General features: G+C 31.4%; 2 protein-coding genes across 8 annotated transcripts in view; one reads left to right on the top strand and one right to left on the bottom strand.

Moving 5' to 3' along the window:
* Positions 1 to 19,726, top strand: part of LOC133659778 (uncharacterized) — a 44,806-nt gene that overhangs the window by 4,805 nt on the left and 20,275 nt on the right. For 2 of the 7 annotated variants that reach the window (XR_009827716.1, XM_062062505.1), the window contains 3 exons: positions 9,153 to 9,731; positions 14,340 to 14,508; positions 14,587 to 14,839. The gene's annotated coding sequence lies outside the window, so the exon portion shown is untranslated. Of the gene's footprint in view, positions 1 to 9,152; positions 9,732 to 14,339; positions 14,509 to 14,569; positions 14,840 to 19,726 lie in introns of all 7 variants that reach the window. The other 5 variants (XR_009827717.1, XR_009827715.1, XM_062062501.1 and 2 more) reach the window with 5 other exon arrangements.
* rbfox1l (RNA binding fox-1 homolog 1, like) overlaps positions 1 to 19,726 on the bottom strand; it is a 39,316-nt gene that overhangs the window by 944 nt on the left and 18,646 nt on the right. The window contains exons 3-11 of the mRNA XM_062062499.1: positions 14,680 to 14,832; positions 14,548 to 14,601; positions 14,395 to 14,487; positions 9,470 to 9,539; positions 9,346 to 9,405; positions 9,149 to 9,284; positions 5,311 to 5,350; positions 5,170 to 5,237; positions 1,347 to 1,428 (exon numbers count right to left, since the gene is read on the bottom strand). Coding sequence (XP_061918483.1) covers positions 1,347 to 1,428; positions 5,170 to 5,237; positions 5,311 to 5,350; positions 9,149 to 9,284; positions 9,346 to 9,405; positions 9,470 to 9,539; positions 14,395 to 14,487; positions 14,548 to 14,601; positions 14,680 to 14,832 — 756 coding nt within the window. The remainder of the gene's footprint in view (positions 1 to 1,346; positions 1,429 to 5,169; positions 5,238 to 5,310; positions 5,351 to 9,148; positions 9,285 to 9,345; positions 9,406 to 9,469; positions 9,540 to 14,394; positions 14,488 to 14,547; positions 14,602 to 14,679; positions 14,833 to 19,726) is intronic.

Genomic DNA, 19,726 nt, shown 5'->3' with positions numbered 1-19,726 from the left:
GATAGATCTGAAGTTGATCTAGAGATTTCAAAGTAAAAATGATATTTATTGATTAATGACTTATTTTTAACACATTTATGAGTGGGATCTTTTCGGGTCCCTGAGACCTTTAGTGTGATTTTTTTGTTTTGTTTTAAGTGTCATTGTTCAAAAAGTACTAAAAACGTATAATTGATAGATGGATCTGAAGTTGATCTATAAATTTAAAAGTAAAAATGATATTTATTGATTAATGACTTATTTTTAACACTTTTATGAGTGGGATATTTTCGGGTCCCTGAGACCTTCAGTGGAAATTTTTTTTGTCTTGTTTTAAGTGTCATTGTTCAAAAAGTACTAAAAACGTATAATTGATAGATGGATCTGAAGTTGATCTAGAGATTTCAAAGTATAAATGATATTTATTGATTAATGACTTATTTTTAACACTTTTATTAGTGGGACCTATACGTATATATATATATATATATATATATATATATATATATATATATATATATATATATATATATATATATATATATATATATATATATATATATATATATATATATATGTCTATATATATATATATATATATATATATATACATATATATATATATATATACATATATATATGTATATATGTCTATATATATATATATCTATATATATATAGATATATATATACATATATATATATATATATGTGTGTTTTTTGCCGTTTTTGACATTTAAAAAAATGGGGGCAAACACACAAAATATGCAATATATTCACCAAAAACATTTCAAAGTGTAATATTTGATGTGTTGTAATTGGAGTCTTAAATAGGTCAATAATTCATAACAACATTGAGTTTGATTCATTATTATTTTTAGAGCAATGACAGTTTAAAACAAAACCAGCCTGCATGGCAGCTTTGTGTTATTGGATTCAACATTGCAACTTTTCCTTGTTACATTTCACCCGTTTACTCTTTCATTCCACTTTTTTACACATTTTTAAAGTAACAGTGTTTACAAAAAAAAATCAAAAAAAATCTCCGGGCTGCAAATGGCCCCCGTGCCGCACTTTGGACACCTCAGTATGGAAACATTGATGACACATTCTTCAAATCACAAGTTCATTCAACATTTCAATAAACAGCCTTAAAGTCAGGCAGCTTTTGCCCTCACTTTTGGAAAAAGCTGCCATGAATTGAGGCAAGTTGGGCAGCAACAATCAGAAAATAGCCTGCTAAATCCCCATTGAATGAATGAATGAATGAATGCATGAATGCATGTGAAAATTGAAGTCCCAGCACAGCTCATTAACATAACAACATGATAACACTGGAGTTATGAAGCAGGTGTGTTTGGGCTCACCACCGTGCCGACGCCGTACGTCGTGGTCGGCCCCACCGAGTGGTGGTAGGGGTCTGCAGCTGCGGTGTACACGCGGCCGTATCTGACCACATCAGCAGAAAGAGAAAAGTGCTCACTTTTGATTGTCGGACCGTCTTTTTATGACATATTTCGTGGCAACAGTCAAATCTTTATTTCAGCAGAATACGACACTCAGGATGACACAACCACACCATCAGAAATACACTCCATGTATTGTGTCAAGAAATAACCGAGTATATTTGTTTATGATAACTAAATCATACATACAACAGTACAGACACAATTATTTAATTCACAACCAGGCACAAACAAAGTAGAGCAATGTATAATAATACTAACCCCAAAAGTGAAGTTGTCACTAGAGATGTCCGATAATATCGGCCTGCCGATATTATCGGACGATATATGCGTTAAAATGTAATATCGGAAATTATCAGTATCGTTTTTTTTTATTCCCGTATCGGTTTTTTTTTTTTTTTTTTTTTAAATTATTAAATCCACATAAAAAACACAAGATACACTTACAATTAGTGCACCAACCCAAAAAACCTCCCTCCCCCATTTACACTCCTTCACACAAAACGGTTGTTTCTTTCTGTTATTAATATTCTGCTTCCTACATTATATATCAATATATATCAATACAGTCTGCAAGGGATACAGTCCGTAAGCGCACATGATTGTGCGTGCTGCTGGTCCACTAATAGTACTAACCTTTAACAGTTAATTTTACTCATTTTCATTCATTACTAGTTTCTATGTAACTGTTTTTATATTGTTGTACTTTCTTTTTTATTCAAGAAAATGTTTTTAATTTATTTATCTTATTTTACTAATTTTTAAAAAAAGTACCTTATCTTCACCATACCTGGTTGTCCAAATTAGGCATAATAATGTGTTAATTCCACGACTGCATATATCGGTTGATATCGGTATCGGTTGATATCGGTATCGGTAATTAAAGAGTTGGACAATATCGGAATATCGGATATCGGCAAAAAGCCATTATCGGACATCCCTAATTGTCACCTTGTGTAAATGCTAAATAAAAAAGATTTTCAAATCCTTTTCAACTTATATTCAATTGAATAGACTGCAAAGACAAGATATTTCATGTTCAAACTGGAAAACTTTGTTATTTTTTTGGCAAATATTAGCTCATTTGGAATTTTAAGCCTGCGACATGTTTGAAAAAAGCTGGCACAAGTGGCAAAAAAGAGTGATAAAGTTGAGGAATGCTCATCAAAGTCTTATTTGGAACATCCCACAGGTGAACAGGCTAATTGGGAACAGGTGGGTGCCATGATTGGGTATAAAAGCAGCTTCCATGAAATGCTCAGTCGTTCACAAACAAGGACGGGGCGAGGGTCACCACTTTGTCAACAAATGCCTGAGCAAATTGTTAAAGAACAACATTTCTCAACAAGGAATTTAGGGATTTCACCATCTACGCTCCGTAATATCATCAAAAGGTTCAGAGAATCTGGAGAAATCACTGCACGTAAGCCATGATATTACACACCTTGGATCCCTCAGGCACTACTGCATCAAAAAGCCACATCGGTGTGTAAAGGATATCACCACATGGGCTCAGGAACACTTCAGAAAGCCACTATCAGTAACTACAGTTGGTCGCTACATCTGTAAGTGCAAGTTAAAACTCTACTATGCAAAGCCACAGCCATTTATCAACAACACCCAGAAACGCAGCCGGCTTCGCTGGGCCCGAGCTCATCTAAGATGGACTGATACAAAGTGGAAAAGTGTTCTGTGGTCTGACGAGTCCACATTTCAAATTGTTTTTGGAAACTGTGGACGTCGTGTCCTCCGTACCAAAGAGGAAAAGAACCATCCGGATTGTTCTAGGGTGAAAGTGTAAAAGGCAGCATGTGTGATGGTATGGGGGTGTATTAGTGGCCAAGACATGGGTAACTTACACATCTGTGAAGGCATCATTAATGCTGAAAGGTACATACAGCTTTTGGAGCAACATATGTTGTTATCATGGACGCCCCTGCTTATTTCAGCAAGATGATGCCAAGCCATGTGTTACAACAGCGTGGCTTCGTAGTAAAAGAGTGCGGGTACTAGACTGGCCTGCCTGTAGTCCAGACATAGAAAATGTGTGAAGGCTAAAATATGAGAAGAGAGACTGTTGAACAACTTAAGCTGTACATCAAGCAAGAATGGGAAAGAATTCCACTTCAAAAATGTGTCTCCTCAGTTCCCAAACCTTTACTGAGTGTTGTTAAAAGGAAAGGCCATGTAACACACTGGTAAAAATGCCTTTTTTGCAACGTGTTGCTGCCATTAAATTCTAAGTTCATGATTATTTGCAAACAAATAAAATAAAGTTTGTCAGTGTGAACATGAAATATCTTGTCTTTGCAGTCTATTCAATTGAATATAAGTTGAAAAGGATTTGTTGTATTCTCTTTTTATTTAGCATTTACACAACGTGACAACTTCGCTGCTTTTGGCTTTTGTAAATAAAAAAACAAAAATACTCAAACATATACTTATGTACGATCCATCCATCTATCTATATTTGTATGTATATGTTAGAGATGCAACAATAAATGGGAATAATGATTGTTGTAAAAGTTTGTTAGCATTAGCGTATTAAATAAAAATTATCGGAAAAACCATGATTGATAACCACACTTTAATAAATGTATGGATCGATTAGTGTTAGCTTGCTAGCTAGCGTAAATGTTAACATGAACACAAGAGACATTAATGTCTTTCCCCATTAATTATTACCGTATTATTATTTGTATATAGTTAATATGTCTATTATATATATATATATATATATATGTGTGTGTGTCTGTGTATGTATATATATATATATGTGTATATATATATATAGATGGGTGTATATATATATATATATTTGTATATATATGTGTGTATATATATATATATATATATATATATATATATATATATATATATATATATATATATGTGTGTGTCTGTGTATGTATATATATATATATATATATGTGTATGTATATATATATAGATGGGTGTATATATATATATATTTGCATATATATGTGTGTATATATATATATATGTATAGATATATATGTGTATATATACAGTATATATATATATATATGTGTATGTATGTATATATATAGATGTGTGTTTGTATATATATTTGTATATATATGTGTATATATATGTGTGTATGTATATATAGATGTATATATGTGTGTGTATATATATATATATATATATATATATATGTGTGTGTATATATATATATATATATTAGGGATTAACGATATAAAAATTTCATATACCTCAAAATTTCCACATTATCATTATAATCGCGGTATTGTTGTATCTGTATATCTCTATATAAAATATATATGTATATATGTGTGTAAATTGTATATAATATATATTGTATATAATATATATATTAATGTATACAGTATATATATTGTATATTTAATATTAAATATACAATTATTTATACAATGATATACAATTATTTAAATATTACAATTTAAATAATTGTAATATTTAAAAATGTGTGAATTAATTACAAATATGTAATATTTAGAATATATTTTTTGCCCCCATAAGTCAATAGACTTGAAATTTCTCACACATGCACACTGGACAAAAGCCCTGCTACATGTAACTTTATGGTGTTGCGCCGCATTGGCGCTAACTTTGGTGCAAGATTTCATTAAAAACAATTTAGTAGCTATTAGAGCTATTTGTTCCACAACATGTGGACCACAGCTCATAGGGTTTATAGGCCGTGTTTAGGGTGGCCTACCCATCACTGTAGGTTGCAGTGGCAGAGGCGGCAGTCTGGGCCATCCTGTAGGCAGCCGGGTAACCACCCTGCAGGGGGGGGGACATGGTCACATGACAGGAAGTAATATGTCCTTAAACAGGAAGTAATGTCGTGACTCACATATACTTCTGCTCCATAGAGACCGTCCTGGTACACCACTCTGCAAACAGTATTTCACATCCTTTATTATATTACTGCTGCTCCTTTGTCTTCCATGCAATATTACATGTATATTTTTATATCTTACATATATTTTTAAATACTTTTTTTTACTAAAAACCATGTCTATATGTTGTTTTCCAGAGAATTGTGGAATTGTAATTGTTTTTTATATGGGGAACATTGATTTGTACTGGAATTAATGCCATGTACTATTCCGTTCCGCCACTAGAGGTCGTAGTTTGACATGATAGTGTTCAGTCAATGAGCAGAAACCGGAAGTGACGTATACGGAACCACATTCATGCCAATGAGGTACGGGATCATATTCATTTCAGAGGCTGGCTCGTTATTATAGTTAGTTTTTTTTACTTTTTGTTGCTGTTGTTGTTTTTGCTAAAAAGCATGTTTGTTTTTTTTCTGGAGAATTGTGGGATTTTAATTATTTCCAATGGGGAACATTGATTTGTACTGGAATTAATGTCATGTACTATTCCTTTCGGCCACTGGGGGTCGTAGTTTGACGTGATAGTGTTCAGTCAATAAGCACAAACCGGAAGTGACGTGCCAAGGAGTTATGGGATCTTGAAAAAAGAGATGTTCTTTTCAAAGGTTGGCTCCTTATTATAGTTAGTTTTTATTTTTGTGTGTAAAAATATAGAAATATTAGTACTAATCCAAATGTTGCTAAGTTTAATTTCACTATGCTTTGATGTCATATTTGAGTACTTATGCAGATGACAAACACACAAAAAAGGTACCAGCAGATAAGAAAAGTCGTCTTTGCATAATAGGACCCGTTCAAAATACTCAATTCGTTCGCAAAGGTCCCATCTTTGATGTCAGGCCACACTCGTTTTAGCCGCTTAAGTGGCAATATAAGTTTGTTTTATGTTGCACATCTGTGTTAAATTGCATCTTTGTGATGATTGTGCATATAGATACACTTGAAGTACTTTTACTTGCATATTTGTGATAATATACTGTTTAAGTACTTTTAGTTGCATATTTGTGATGATTGTGCATATAGATACACTTCAAGTACTTTTACTTGCATATTTGTGATAATATACTGTTTAAGTACTTTTAGTTGCATATTTGTGATGATTGTGCATATAGATACACTTCAAGTACTTTTACTTGCATATTTGTGATAATATACTGTTTAAATACTTTTAGTTGCATATATGTGATGATTGTGCATATAGATACAGTTTAAGTACTTTTAGTTGCATATATGTGATGATTGTGCATATAGATACACTTTAAGTACTTATAGTTGCATATTTGTGATGATTGTGCATATAGATACAGTTTAAGTACTTTTAGCTGCATATTTGTGATGATTGTGCATATAGATACTGTTTAAGTACTTTTAGTTGCATATTTGTGATGATTGTGCATATAGATACAGTTTAAGTACATTTAGTTGCATATTTGTGATGATTGTGCATATAGATACTGTTTAAGTACTTTTAGTTGCATATTTGTGATGATTGTGCATATAGATACACTTTAAGTACTTTTACTTGCATATTTGTGATATATACTGTTTACCGGTAAGTACTTTTAGTTGCATATTTGTGATAATATACTCTTTAAGTACTTTTAATTGCATATTTGTGATAATATACAGTTTAAGTACTTTTAGTTGCATATTTGTGATAATATACTGTTTAAGTACTTTTAGTTGCATATATGTGATGATTGTGCATATAGATACACTTTAAGTATTTTTAGTTGCACATTTGTGATGATTGTGCATATAGATACACTTCAAGTACTTTTAGTAGCATATTTGTGATAATATACTGTTTAAGTACTTTTAATTGCATATTTGTGATGATTATGAATATAGATACACTTTAAGTACTTTTAATTACATATTTGTGATGATTATGAATATAAATGCAGTTTAAGAACTTGTAATTGCATATTTGTGATGATTGTGGATATAGAAAAAGTTTAAGTACTTTTAGTTGCATATTTTTGATTATATAGATACTGTTTAAGTACTTTTAATTGCATATTTGTGAAGATTGTGGATATAGACATAGTTGAAGTACTTTTAGTTGCATATTTGTGATGATTATGAATATAAATACAGTTTAAGAACTTGTAATTGCACATTTGTGATGATTGTGCATATAGATACACTTCAAGTACTTTTACTTGCATATTTGTGATAATATACTGTTTAAGTACTTATAGTTGCATATTTGTGATGATTGTGCATATAGATACACTTTAAGTACTTTTACTTGCATATTTGTGATATATACTGTTTAAGTACTTTTAGTTGCATATTTGTGATAATATACTCTTTAAGTACTTTTAGGTTGCATATTTGTGATAATATACAGTTTAAGTACTTTTAGTTGCATATATGTGATGATTATGAATATAGATACACTTTAAGTATTTTTAGTTGCACATTTGTGATGATTGTGCATATAGATACACTTCAAGTACTTTTAGTAGCATATTTGTGATAATATACTGTTTAAGTACTTTTAGTTGCATATTTGTGATGATTATGAATATAGATACACTTTAAGTACTTTTAATTGCATATTTGTGATGATTATGAATATAAATACAGCTTAAGAACTTGTAATTGCATATTTGTGATGATTGTGGATATAGACACAGTTTAAGTACTTTTATTTACATATTTGTGATGACTGTGGATAAAGAAAAAGTTTAAGTACTTTTAGTTGCATATTTTTGATTATATGGATACTGTTTAAGTACTTTTAATTGCATATTTGTGAAGATTGTGGATATAGACATAGTTGAAGTACTTTTAGTTGCATATTTGTGATAATATACTCTTTAAGTACTTTTAATTGCATATTTGTGATAATATACTGTTTAAGTACTTTTAATTGCATATTTGTGATAATATACAGTTTAAGTACTTTTAGTTGCATATATGTGATGATTATGAATATAGATACACTTTAAGTATTTTTAGTTGCACATTTGTGATGATTGTGCATATAGATACACTTCAAGTACTTTTAGTAGCATATTTGTGATAATATACTGTTTAAGTACTTTTAGTTGCATATTTGTGATGATTGTGCATATAGATACACTTCAAGTACTTTTAGTTGCATATTTGTGATAATATACTGTTTAAGTACTTTTAGTTGCATATTTGTGATGATTATGAATATAGATACACTTTAAGTACTTTTAATTGCATATTTGTGATGATTATGAATATAAATACAGCTTAAGAACTTGTAATTGCATATTTGTGATGATTGTGGATATAGACACAGTTTAAGTACTTTTATTTACATATTTGTGATGACTGTGGATATAGAAAAAGTTTAAGTACTTTTAGTTGCATATTTTTGATTATATGGATACTGTTTAAGTACTTTTAATTGCATATTTGTGAAGATTGTGGATATAGACATAGTTGAAGTACTTTTAGTTGCATATTTGTGATGATTATGAATATAAATACAGTTTAAGAACTTGTAATTGCACATTTGTGATGATTGTGGCTACAGACACAGTTGAAGTACATTTAGTTGCATATTTGTGATGATATAGACACAGTCGAAGTACTTTTGATTACATATATGGGATGATTGTGGCTATAGACACAGTTTAAGTACTTTTAGTTGCATATTTGTGATGATATAGACACAGTTGAAGTACTTTTATTTTGAAGTACAAAATGAGAGTGATTGTGATGTTTTGGTAATATTTCATGTGATGTCACACATTTTGATCCACAGGGTTTGAATGAAGTTGTTTACTGAAGCATGTTTCCACTCACCCAGGGTAGGCGGGCACGGCGGTGGGCGTGGCAGCGGCGGAGCGGATGGCGTTGTAGACGGCTCGCCCTCGGCCCCTCAGCGCCGAGCCGCGGTAGGCCAGAGCGGGCGCCGCCATGGGGTAGGGGAAGCTGGCCACTGAGGGACAGAAGACGGTGAGGAGTACGTCATGTTGGAACAGCGTGTTGCGTTCACTGACCCGTGTAGAGTTCGGGTGCGTACATGGCGCCCATGACCGGGTTGATCTTCCAGCCGGAAGCTGCGGGCAAGAACAGCTTTTTGATTTTCTTTCTTTAGCGTCGAGAAGGCAAACTTGTCTTTACCCGACATGTCGCCGCTCACCAGCGCCGTCTGCGGCTTCTTGGTGACTACCCTCGCCGTGGCGTTGTTCACCTGAGGGACCATGAAGGCAACACAATAGGACCATGAAGGCAACACAGTAGGACCATGAAGGCAACACAATAGGACCATGAAGGTAACACAATAGGACCATGAAGGCAACACAATAGGGCCATGAAGGCAACACAATAGGACCATGAAGGCAACACAGTAGGACCATGAAGGCAACACAATAGGACCATGAAGGTAACACAATAGGACCATGAAGGCAACACAATAGGGCCATGAAGGCAACACAATAGGACCATGAAGGCAACACAATAGGACCACGAAGGCAACACAATAGGAAATCTTCAAATTCAACCAGTCTCATTTTCAACACTTTTACAAAGAAATACAATTTACCTCCCAATAATCTACTTAAAAAGCTTCAAAATTAAATATGAAGTTTATGTTATTTTACTCATAAGCTTTTTTTACCAATTTTTATGACATATTTTGAATTATTACTTAAGTATAACTTGATATCAATTAAAAATTTATCAAAAGAAAGTATTTTTATAAATGTTAATTACTATTTTTAATTTTAATATGCTATTTTACTCACTCCTTTTTCTATATTTTCCTGTTTTTAACCATTTTATGACATATTTTTAAATATATCAAAGTACATTTGAAAATTAATCAATAGAAAGTATTTTCTAAAATGTTAATTACTATTTTATATATTTTTCTCCCATTTATCCAAACCAAAAATTATATGCTCTTTTACTCAACCTTTTTTTAATATTTTCTCAGTTTTTAATCCATTTTATGACATATTTAAAATATATTAAAGTATAATTTGAAAATTAATCGGAAAAAAAAAAGTTTTATGTTGTATTTTATTACCATTTATATATTCTATTTCGCTCATAATCTTTTTTTAAAACTATTTTAATGACATATTTTACATCCAAAGAAAGTCATCAACTACTATTTTGTCATTATTGTTATTGTAATGACATTTTAAAATAACAATTTAGTTAACATTTTTTAAAAATGACATGGGTAAAAAAAAATGTTGACGTCTACTTAATATCAATTGAAAATTAATTATAAAGAAACCTTTTTAATGTTAAATAAATACTATTTTCTTTTTTATTACCACTTAAAAAGGATCCAAAAAAATATGCTATTTTATTTAATGTTTTTTTAAAGATATTTCCCTGTTTTTTTCACCCTTTTCATGACATATATTCAAATTAATACAAAGAAAGTATTTTTTAAATGTTAATTGCTATTGTATATATTTTTCTCCCATTTATCCAAATCCAAAAGTATATGCTCTTTCACCCAAGCTTTTTTTAAAAATATTTTCTCTGTTTTTAATCCATTTTATGACATATTTAAAATATATCAAAGTATAATTAAAAATTAATCTAAAAAAAAAAAAGTTTTATGTTATATGTTATATTTTATTACCATTTATATATTCTATTTAGCTCATAATCTTTTTTTTTTTACTATTTTAATGACATATTTTAAGTACTATTTTGTCATTATTGTTATTGTAATGACTTTTTAAAATAGCAATTTAGTTAACATTTTTAAAAAATGACATGAGTAAAAAAAAATGTTGACGTCTCACTTAATAGAAAATGAATTATAAAGAAACCTTTTTAATGTTAGATAAATACTATTTTATTTTTTATTACCATTTAAAAATAATCCAAAAATATATGCTATTTTATTTAATCTTTTTTTTTAGATATTTCCCTGTTTTTTTTCACCATTTTCATGACATATTTTTAAATGTTACATCAGTACATATATTCAAATTAATCCAAAGAAAGTATTTTTTTAAACTTTAATTACTATTTTATATATTTTTCTCCCATTTATCCAAATCCAAAAGTATATGCTCTTTTACTCAACTTTTTTTAATATATTATCTCTGTTTTTAATCCATTTTATGACATATTTAAAATATTTTAAAGTATAATTGAAAATGAATCTAAAAAAATAAGTTTTATGTTATATGTTATATTTTATTACCATTTATATATTCTATTTCTCTAATAATCTTTTTTTTAAACTACTTTAATGACATATTTCAAGTACTATTTTGTCATTATTGTTATTATAATGAAATTTTAAAATAACAACTTAGTTAACATTTTTTTTAAATGACATGGGTAAAAAAAAAATGTTGACGTCTCACTTAATAGAAAATGAATTATAAAGAAACCTTTTTAATGTTAGATAAATACTATTTTATTTTTTATTACGATTTAAAAATAATCCAAAAATATATGCTATTTTATTTAATCTTTTTTTTTAGATATTTCCCTGGTTTTTTTCACCATTTTCATGACATATTTTTAAATGTTACATCAGTACATATATTCAAATTAATACAAAGAAAGTATTTTTTAAATGTTAATTACTATTGTATATATTTTTCTCCCATTTATCCAAATCCAAAAGTATATGCTCTTTCACCCAAGCTTTTTTTAAAAATATTTTCTCTGTTTTTAATCCATTTTATGACATATTTAAAATATATCAAAGTATAATTGAAAATTAATCTAAAAAAAAAAAAGTTTTATGTTATATGTTATATTTTATTACCATTTATATATTGTATTTAGCTCATAATCTTTTTTTAAAACTATTTTAATGACATATTTTAAGTACTATTTTGTCATTATTGTTATTGTAATGACATTTTAAAATAGCAATTTAGTTAACATTTTAAGAAAATGACATGGGTAAAAAAAAAAGTTGACGTCTCACTTAATAGAAAATTAATTATAAAGAAACCTTTTTAATGTTAGATAAATACTATTTTATTTTTTATTACCATTTAAAAATAATCCAAAAATATATGCTATTTTATTTAATCTTTTTTTTTAGATATTTCCCTGGTTTTTTTCACCATTTTCATGACATCTTTTTAAATGTTACATCAGTACATATATTCAAATTAATCCAAAGAAAGTATTTTTTAAATGTTAATTACTATTTTATATATTTTTCTCCCATTTATCCAAATCCAAAAGTATATGCTCTTTTACTCAACTTTTTTTTTATATATTATCTCTGTTTTTAATCCATTTTATGACATATTTAAAATATTTTAAAGTATAATTGAAAATGAATCTAAAAAAATAAGTTTTATGTTATATGTTATATTTTATTACCATTTATATATTCTATTTCTCTAATAATCTTTTTTTTAACTACTTTAATGACATATTTCAAGTACTATTTTGTCATTATTGTTATTGTAATGAAATTTTAAAATAACAACTTAGTTAACTTTTTTTTTAAATGACATGGGTAAAAAAAAAAGTTGACGTCTCACTTAATAGAAAATGAATTATAAAGAAACCTTTTTAATGTTAGATAAATACTATTTTATTTTTTATTACGATTAAAAAATAATCCAAAAATATATGCTATTTTATTTAATCTTTTTTTTTAGATATTTCCCTGGTTTTTTTCACCATTTTCATGACATATTTTTAAATGTTACATCAGTACATATATTCAAATTAATACAAAGAAAGTATTTTTAAATGTTAATTACTGTTGTATATATTTTTCTCCCATTTATCCAAATCCAAAAGTATATGCTCTTTCACCCAAGCTTTTTTTTTAAATATTTTCTCTGTTTTTAATCCATTTTATGACATATTTAAAATATATCAAAGTATAATTGAAAATTAATCTAAAAAAAAAAAAGTTTTATGTTATATGTTATATTTTATTACCATTTATATATTCTATTTAGCTCATAATCTTTTTTTTTTACTATTTTAATGACATATTTTAAGTACTATTTTGTCATTATTGTTATTGTAATGACATTTTAAAATAGCAATTTAGTTAACATTTTAAAAAAGTGACATGGGTAAAAAAAAATGTTGACGTCTCACTTAATAGAAAATTAATTATAAAGAAACCTTTTTAATGTTAAATAAATACTATTTTATTTTTTATTACCATTTAAAAATAATCCAAAAATATATGCTATTTTATTTAATCTTTTTTTTAGATATTTCCTTGTTTTTTTTCACCATTTTCATGACATCTTTTTAAATGTTACATCAGTACATATATTCAAATTAATCCAAAGAAAGTATTTTTTAAATGTTAATTACTATTTTATATATTTTTCTCCCATTTATCCAAATCCAAAAGTATATGCTCTTTTACTCAACTTTTTTTTAATATTTTCTCTGTTTTTAATCCATTTTATGACACATTTAAAATATTTTAAAGTATAATTGAAAATGAATCTAAAAAAATAAGTTTTATGTTATATGTTATATTTTATTACCATTTATATATTCTATTTCTCTAATAATCTTTTTTTTAACTACTTTAATGACATATTGCAAGTACTATTTTGTCATTATTGTTATTGTAATGAAATTTTAAAATAACAACTTAGTTAACATTTTTTAAAAATGACATGGGTAAAAAAAAATGTTGATGTCTCACTTAATAGAAAATGAATTATAAAGAAACCTTTTTAATGTTAAATAAATACTATTTTATTTTTTTATTACCATTTAAAAGGATCCAAAAATATGCTATTTTATTTAATATTTTTTGTAGATATTTCCCTGTTTTTTTTAACCATTTTCATGACGTATTTTTAAATGTTACTTCAGTACATATATTCAAATGAATCCAAAGAAAGTATTTTTTAATGTCAAATGACTATTTTCTCATCACTGTGATTGTTATAAATTGTTAAAATAAAAAGTAATAATTTAGTGCATTGACATATTTTGATTAGAAAGTGAATAAATAAATAATGTTAAAAGACTAAGTTATATATATTGAAACATTTGCCAGCAGGAGTAATACTGGGTGTGTTAAAGGGGATGCTCTATCGCCACGGCAACCGACTCGCCTCGATCTTCCTCCCTTCCACGATGGTGCTGTTCAGTTTTTCCCTGGCCCGGTCGGCTTCGGCGGCGCTCTCGAAGGTCACGAAGCCGAAGCCCTGCGTGTGTTGGAGACCTCGGTCAGCATCGCTCCCTCTCACCCCCGCCCCACCACTGACCTTTGACCCCCTCTCATTGAAGATGATCTCCACGTCCAGGATCTTCCCAAATTGCTGAGGGAGAGAGAGAGAGAGAGAGAGAGAGGTTGTTATGGCGACGGCGGCGGAGGCAGGACGCCCGGCGGTCCTCACCCCGAACATCTGCCGGAGGTCAGGGTCTCGGAAGCGGAAGGGTATGTTGGAGACGTGCAGGCGCTTGGGCTGGGCCGACCCCTCCTCCTCCTCGCCGCCGCTGCCCGCGCCGTCTAACGTCACTTGGAGGTCGGAGGTCACGGGGGCGTCGTCCTGAAAGGTGAGAGAGCAGAGGTGAAAAGGCCCTCACATTTCCTTGAGAGTACTACTTTAAAGTGCAGTTTTAGGGGAATATCTTCTGTTAGCTTCTGTCTCACACTGACTGTTAGCATGCTAGCGCTAACATCAGACAGTTAGCATGCTAACTTTTTTTTGTGTGCTAATTTTACAATTGTTTACCCCAGAGTCATCTAACTTGGTGCTTGACTCATGCTAATTGTTAGCATGCTAGCGTGATTAAAGTTGCATGCTAAGTTTTTTTTGTTCTAATTTTGCAACCTTTTCCCTTAGAATCATCCAACTTGGTACTTGACTCATGTTAACTGTTAGCATGCTAGCGTGATAACATTAGCATGCTAAGGTTTTTTTTGTGCTAATTTTGCAACCTTTTCCCTTAGTTTTTTAACTTGGTACTTGACTCATGTTAACTGTTAGCATGCTAGCGGGATAAAATTAGCATGCCAACTTTTTTTGTGCTAATTTTGCAATTGTTTACCCCAAAGTCATCTAACTTGGTACTTGACTCATGTTAACTATTAGCATGCTAGCGGGATAAAATTAGCATGCTAAGTTTTTTTTGTTCTAATTTTGCAACCTTTTCCCTTAGAGTCATCTAACTCGGTACTTGACTCATGTTAACTGTTAGCATGCTAACGTGATAAAATTAGCATGCTAACTTTTTTTTATGTGCTAATTTTGCAATTGTTTACCCCAGAGTCATCTAACTTGGTGCTTGACTCATGCTAATTGTTAGCATGCTAGCGTGATTAAATTTGCATGCTAAGTTTTTTTTTGTTCTAATTTTGCAACCTTTTCCCATAGAGTCAACTAACTTGGTATTTGACTCATGCTAACTGTTAGCATGCTAGCGGGATAAAATTAGCACGCTAACGTTTTTTGTGCTAATTTTGCAATTGTTTACCCCAAAGTCATCTAACTTGGTACTTGACTCATGTTAACTATTAGCATGCTAGCGGGATAAAATTAGCATGCTAAGGGGTTTTTTTGTTCTAATTTTGCAACCTTTTCCCTTAGAGTCATCTAACTCGGTACTTGACTCATGTTAACTGTTAGCATGCTAACGTGATAAAATTAGCATGCTAAGTTTTTTTTTGTTCTAATTTTGCAACCTTTTCCCTTTGAGTCATCTAACTTGGTACTTGACTCATTTTAACTGTTAGCATGCTAGTGGGATAAAATTAGCATGCTAACTTTTTTTGTGCTAATTTTGCAATTGTTTACAAGTTAGAGTCATCTATCTTGGTATTTGACTCATGTTAACTATTAGCATGCTAGTGGGATGAAATTAGCATGCTAAGTTTTTTTTGTTCTAATTTTGCAACCTTTTCCCTTAGTCTTTTAACTTGGTACTTGACTCATGTTAACTGTTAGCATGCTAGCGTGATAAAATTAGCATGCTAAGTTTTTTTTTGTTCTAATTTTGCAACCTTTTCCCATAGAGTCAACTAACTTGGTATTTGACTCACGCTAACTGTTAGCATGCTAGCGGGATAAAATTAGCATGCTAACTTTTTTTGTGCTAATTTTGCAACCTTTTCCCTTTGAGTCATCTAACTTGGTACTTGACTCATTTTAACTGTTAGCATGCTAGTGGGATAAAATTAGCATGCTAACTTTTTTTGTGCTAATTTTGCAATTGTTTACAAGTTAGAGTCATCTATCTTGGTATTTGACTCATGTTAACTATTAGCATGCTAGTGGGATGAAATTAGCATGCTAAGTTTTTTTTGTTCTAATTTTGCAACCTTTTCCCTTAGTCTTTTAACTTGGTACTTGACTCATGTTAACTGTTAGCATGCTAGCGTGATAAAATTAGCATGCTAAGTTTTTTTTTGTTCTAATTTTGCAACCTTTTCCCATAGAGTCAACTAACTTGGTATTTGACTCATGCTAACTGTTAGCATGCTAGCGGGATAAAATTAGCATGCTAACTTTTTTTTGTGCCAATTTTGCGATTGTTTACCCCAAAGTCATCTAACTTGGTATTTGACTCATGTTAACTATTAGCATGCTAGTGGGATGAAATTAGCATGCTAAGTTTTTTTTGTTCTAATTTTGCAACCTTTTCCCTTAGTCTTTTAACTTGGTACTTGACTCATGTTAACTGTTAGCATGCTAGCGCGATAACATTAGCATGCTAAGGGGTTTTTTTTGTGCTAATTTTGCAACCTTTTCCCTCAGTCTTTTAACTTGGTACTTGACTCATGTTAACTGTTAGCATGCTAGCGGGATAAAATTAGCATGCTAACTTTTTTTGTGCTAATTTTGCAATTGTTCACCCCAAAGTCATCTAACTTGGTACTTGACTCATGTTAACTATTAGCATGCTAGCGGGATAAAATTAGCATGCTAAGGGTTTTTTGTGCTAATTTTGCAACCTTTTCCCTTAGTCTTGACTCATGCTAACTTTTATGTTAGCATGCTACCTTTTTCATGCTAATTTTGCAATTGTTTACCCCAAAGTCACCTAAGTTGGCACTTGACAAATGTTAACTGTTAGCATGCTAGCATAATAAAATTAGCATGCAAAAAAATTGTTGCGCTAATTTTGCAACCGTACACCCCAGAGTCATATCACTTGGTACTTGACTAACTCATTTTGACAATTTTGTCGCCGTTCACCTCAGAGTCATATCACTTGGTACTTGACTTATGCTAACTGTTGGCATGCTAGCATGACAAAATCAGCATGCTAATTATTTTTGATAATTTTGCAACTGTTTACCCCACAGTCAAATAACTTGCTACCTTGCATATGCTAACTTTGCCTGGCAATTTTGTCACCGCACACCTCCGGGTCATATCACTTTGTACTTGACATACGCTAACTGTTAGCATGCTAGCATGATAAAATTAGCATGTCAACTGTTTTTTGCCACCCCAAAGTCATATAACTTGGTTCTTTACATATACTAACTTTGCTCGCTGTACCCCTCCGTTTCATATCATTTGGTACTTGACACATGCTAGCTTGATAAAATTAGAATGCTAACTTTTTTTCTGCCAATTTTGCAACCGTTTACCCCAGAGTCAAATAACTTGGTACCTCACACATGCTAACTTTGCTTGCCAATTCTGTCGCCGTACATGACGTATGCCATCTGTTAGCATGCTAACGTTAGCATGCTAGCATGATAAAATGAGCATGTTAACTGTTTTTTGCTAATTTTGCAAACATTTATCAGAGTCCTTGGTTCTTTACATGTACTAACTAATTTTGTGGCGTCATATCACTTTGTACTTGACACATGCTAACTGGCAACATGCTAATGCTTTTATTTAGCTAATTTTGCATGCATACGCCTCAGAGTCATGTGTTACACTTAAATTATAATATTATATTTCATACTTCATAATTCACTTATATTTGGTAGTTCAATTCTAACTGTGGGCATGCTAGCGTTAGCATTTCCGCAGCTAGCGCACATCGTGCACTTCCTGTTTGTGTGGGAGGAAGGTGCGCACAACAAGTCTTTGTTGTTGTTGTTGTTGTTTGTGATCCAAGAGCATTCAGCAACTCTCAGGCCAGTAAAAATTCCCAAAAGTAAGCTGGTAGAAAGTGAAAGAGAAATTCCAGGTGGTGTCGTTCCTTGTCCATGCACAACAATCCAAGAAGTCATCTGCATTCACCTTTTCTCACAATGCACCACCATGCTAGTGGCTGTGCCTCCGTGCACGTGTGTACGTGTACGTGTACTGAATGTGGAAGTGTGCGTGTGTGTGTGTGTGTGTGTGCATGTGCGTGAATGTGTGTGTGTGTGTGAGTGTATGTGTATGTGCATGTGCGTGAATATGCGTGTGTTTGGGTGTGTGTATGTGCATGTGCATGTGCATGAATATGTGTGTGTGTGTGAATATGTGTGTGTGTTAAGTGCATGTGCGTGAATATGTGTGTTTGTGTATATGTGCATGTGCGTGAATATGTGTGTGTGTGTATGTGTGAATATGTGTGTGTGTGTGTGTGAATATGTGTGTGTGTGTGAATGTGTGTGTGTATGTGCGTGAATATGTGTGTGTGTGTGTGTGTGCATGTGCGTGAATATGTGTGTGTGTGTGTGTGTGTATGTGCCTGTGCGTGAATAAATGTGTGTTTGGGTGTGTGTATGTGCATGTGCATGAATATGTGTGTGTGTGTGTGAATATGTGTGTGTGCGTGTGTGAATATGTGTGTGTGTAAGTGCATGTGCGTGAATATGTGTGTATGTGTGAATATGGGTGTGTGTGTGAATATGTGTGTGTACGTTCATGTGCGTGAATATGTGTGTGTGTGTATGTGTGAATATGTGTGTGTGTGTGAATATGTGTGTGTACGTGCATGTGCGTGAATATGAGTGTGTGTGTGAATATGTGTGTGTGTGTGTGTGTGTGAATGTGTGTGTATGTGTGTGAATATGTGTGTGAGTGTGTGTGTGTGTGCATGTGCGTGAATATGTGTGTGTGTATGTGCATGTGCGTGAATAAATGTGTGTTTGGGTGTGTGTATGTGCATGTGCATGAATATGTGTGTGTGTGTGTGAATATGTGTGTGTGTAAGTGCATGTGCGTGAATATGTGTTTGTGTATATGTGCATGTGCGTGAATATGTGTGTGTGTGTATGTGTGAATATGTGTGTGTGTGTGTGTGAATATGTGTGTGTACGTGCATGTGCGTGAATATGTGTGTGTGTGTGTGTGTGTGAATATGTGTGTGTGTGTGTGTGTATGTGCGTGAATATGTGTGTTTGTGTATATGTGCATGTGCGTGAATATGTGTGTGTGTGTGAATATGTGTGTGTACGTGCATGTGCGTGAATATGAGTGTGTGTGTGTGAAAATGTGTGTGTGTGTGAATGTGTGTGTGTATGTGCGTGAATATGTGTGTGTGTGT

This window comes from Entelurus aequoreus, linkage group LG11 (assembly GCF_033978785.1).
Source record: "Entelurus aequoreus isolate RoL-2023_Sb linkage group LG11, RoL_Eaeq_v1.1, whole genome shotgun sequence".
In the NCBI taxonomy this organism is placed as follows: domain Eukaryota; kingdom Metazoa; phylum Chordata; class Actinopteri; order Syngnathiformes; family Syngnathidae; genus Entelurus; species Entelurus aequoreus.
This window is presented reverse-complemented; position numbering and strand designations above follow the sequence as displayed.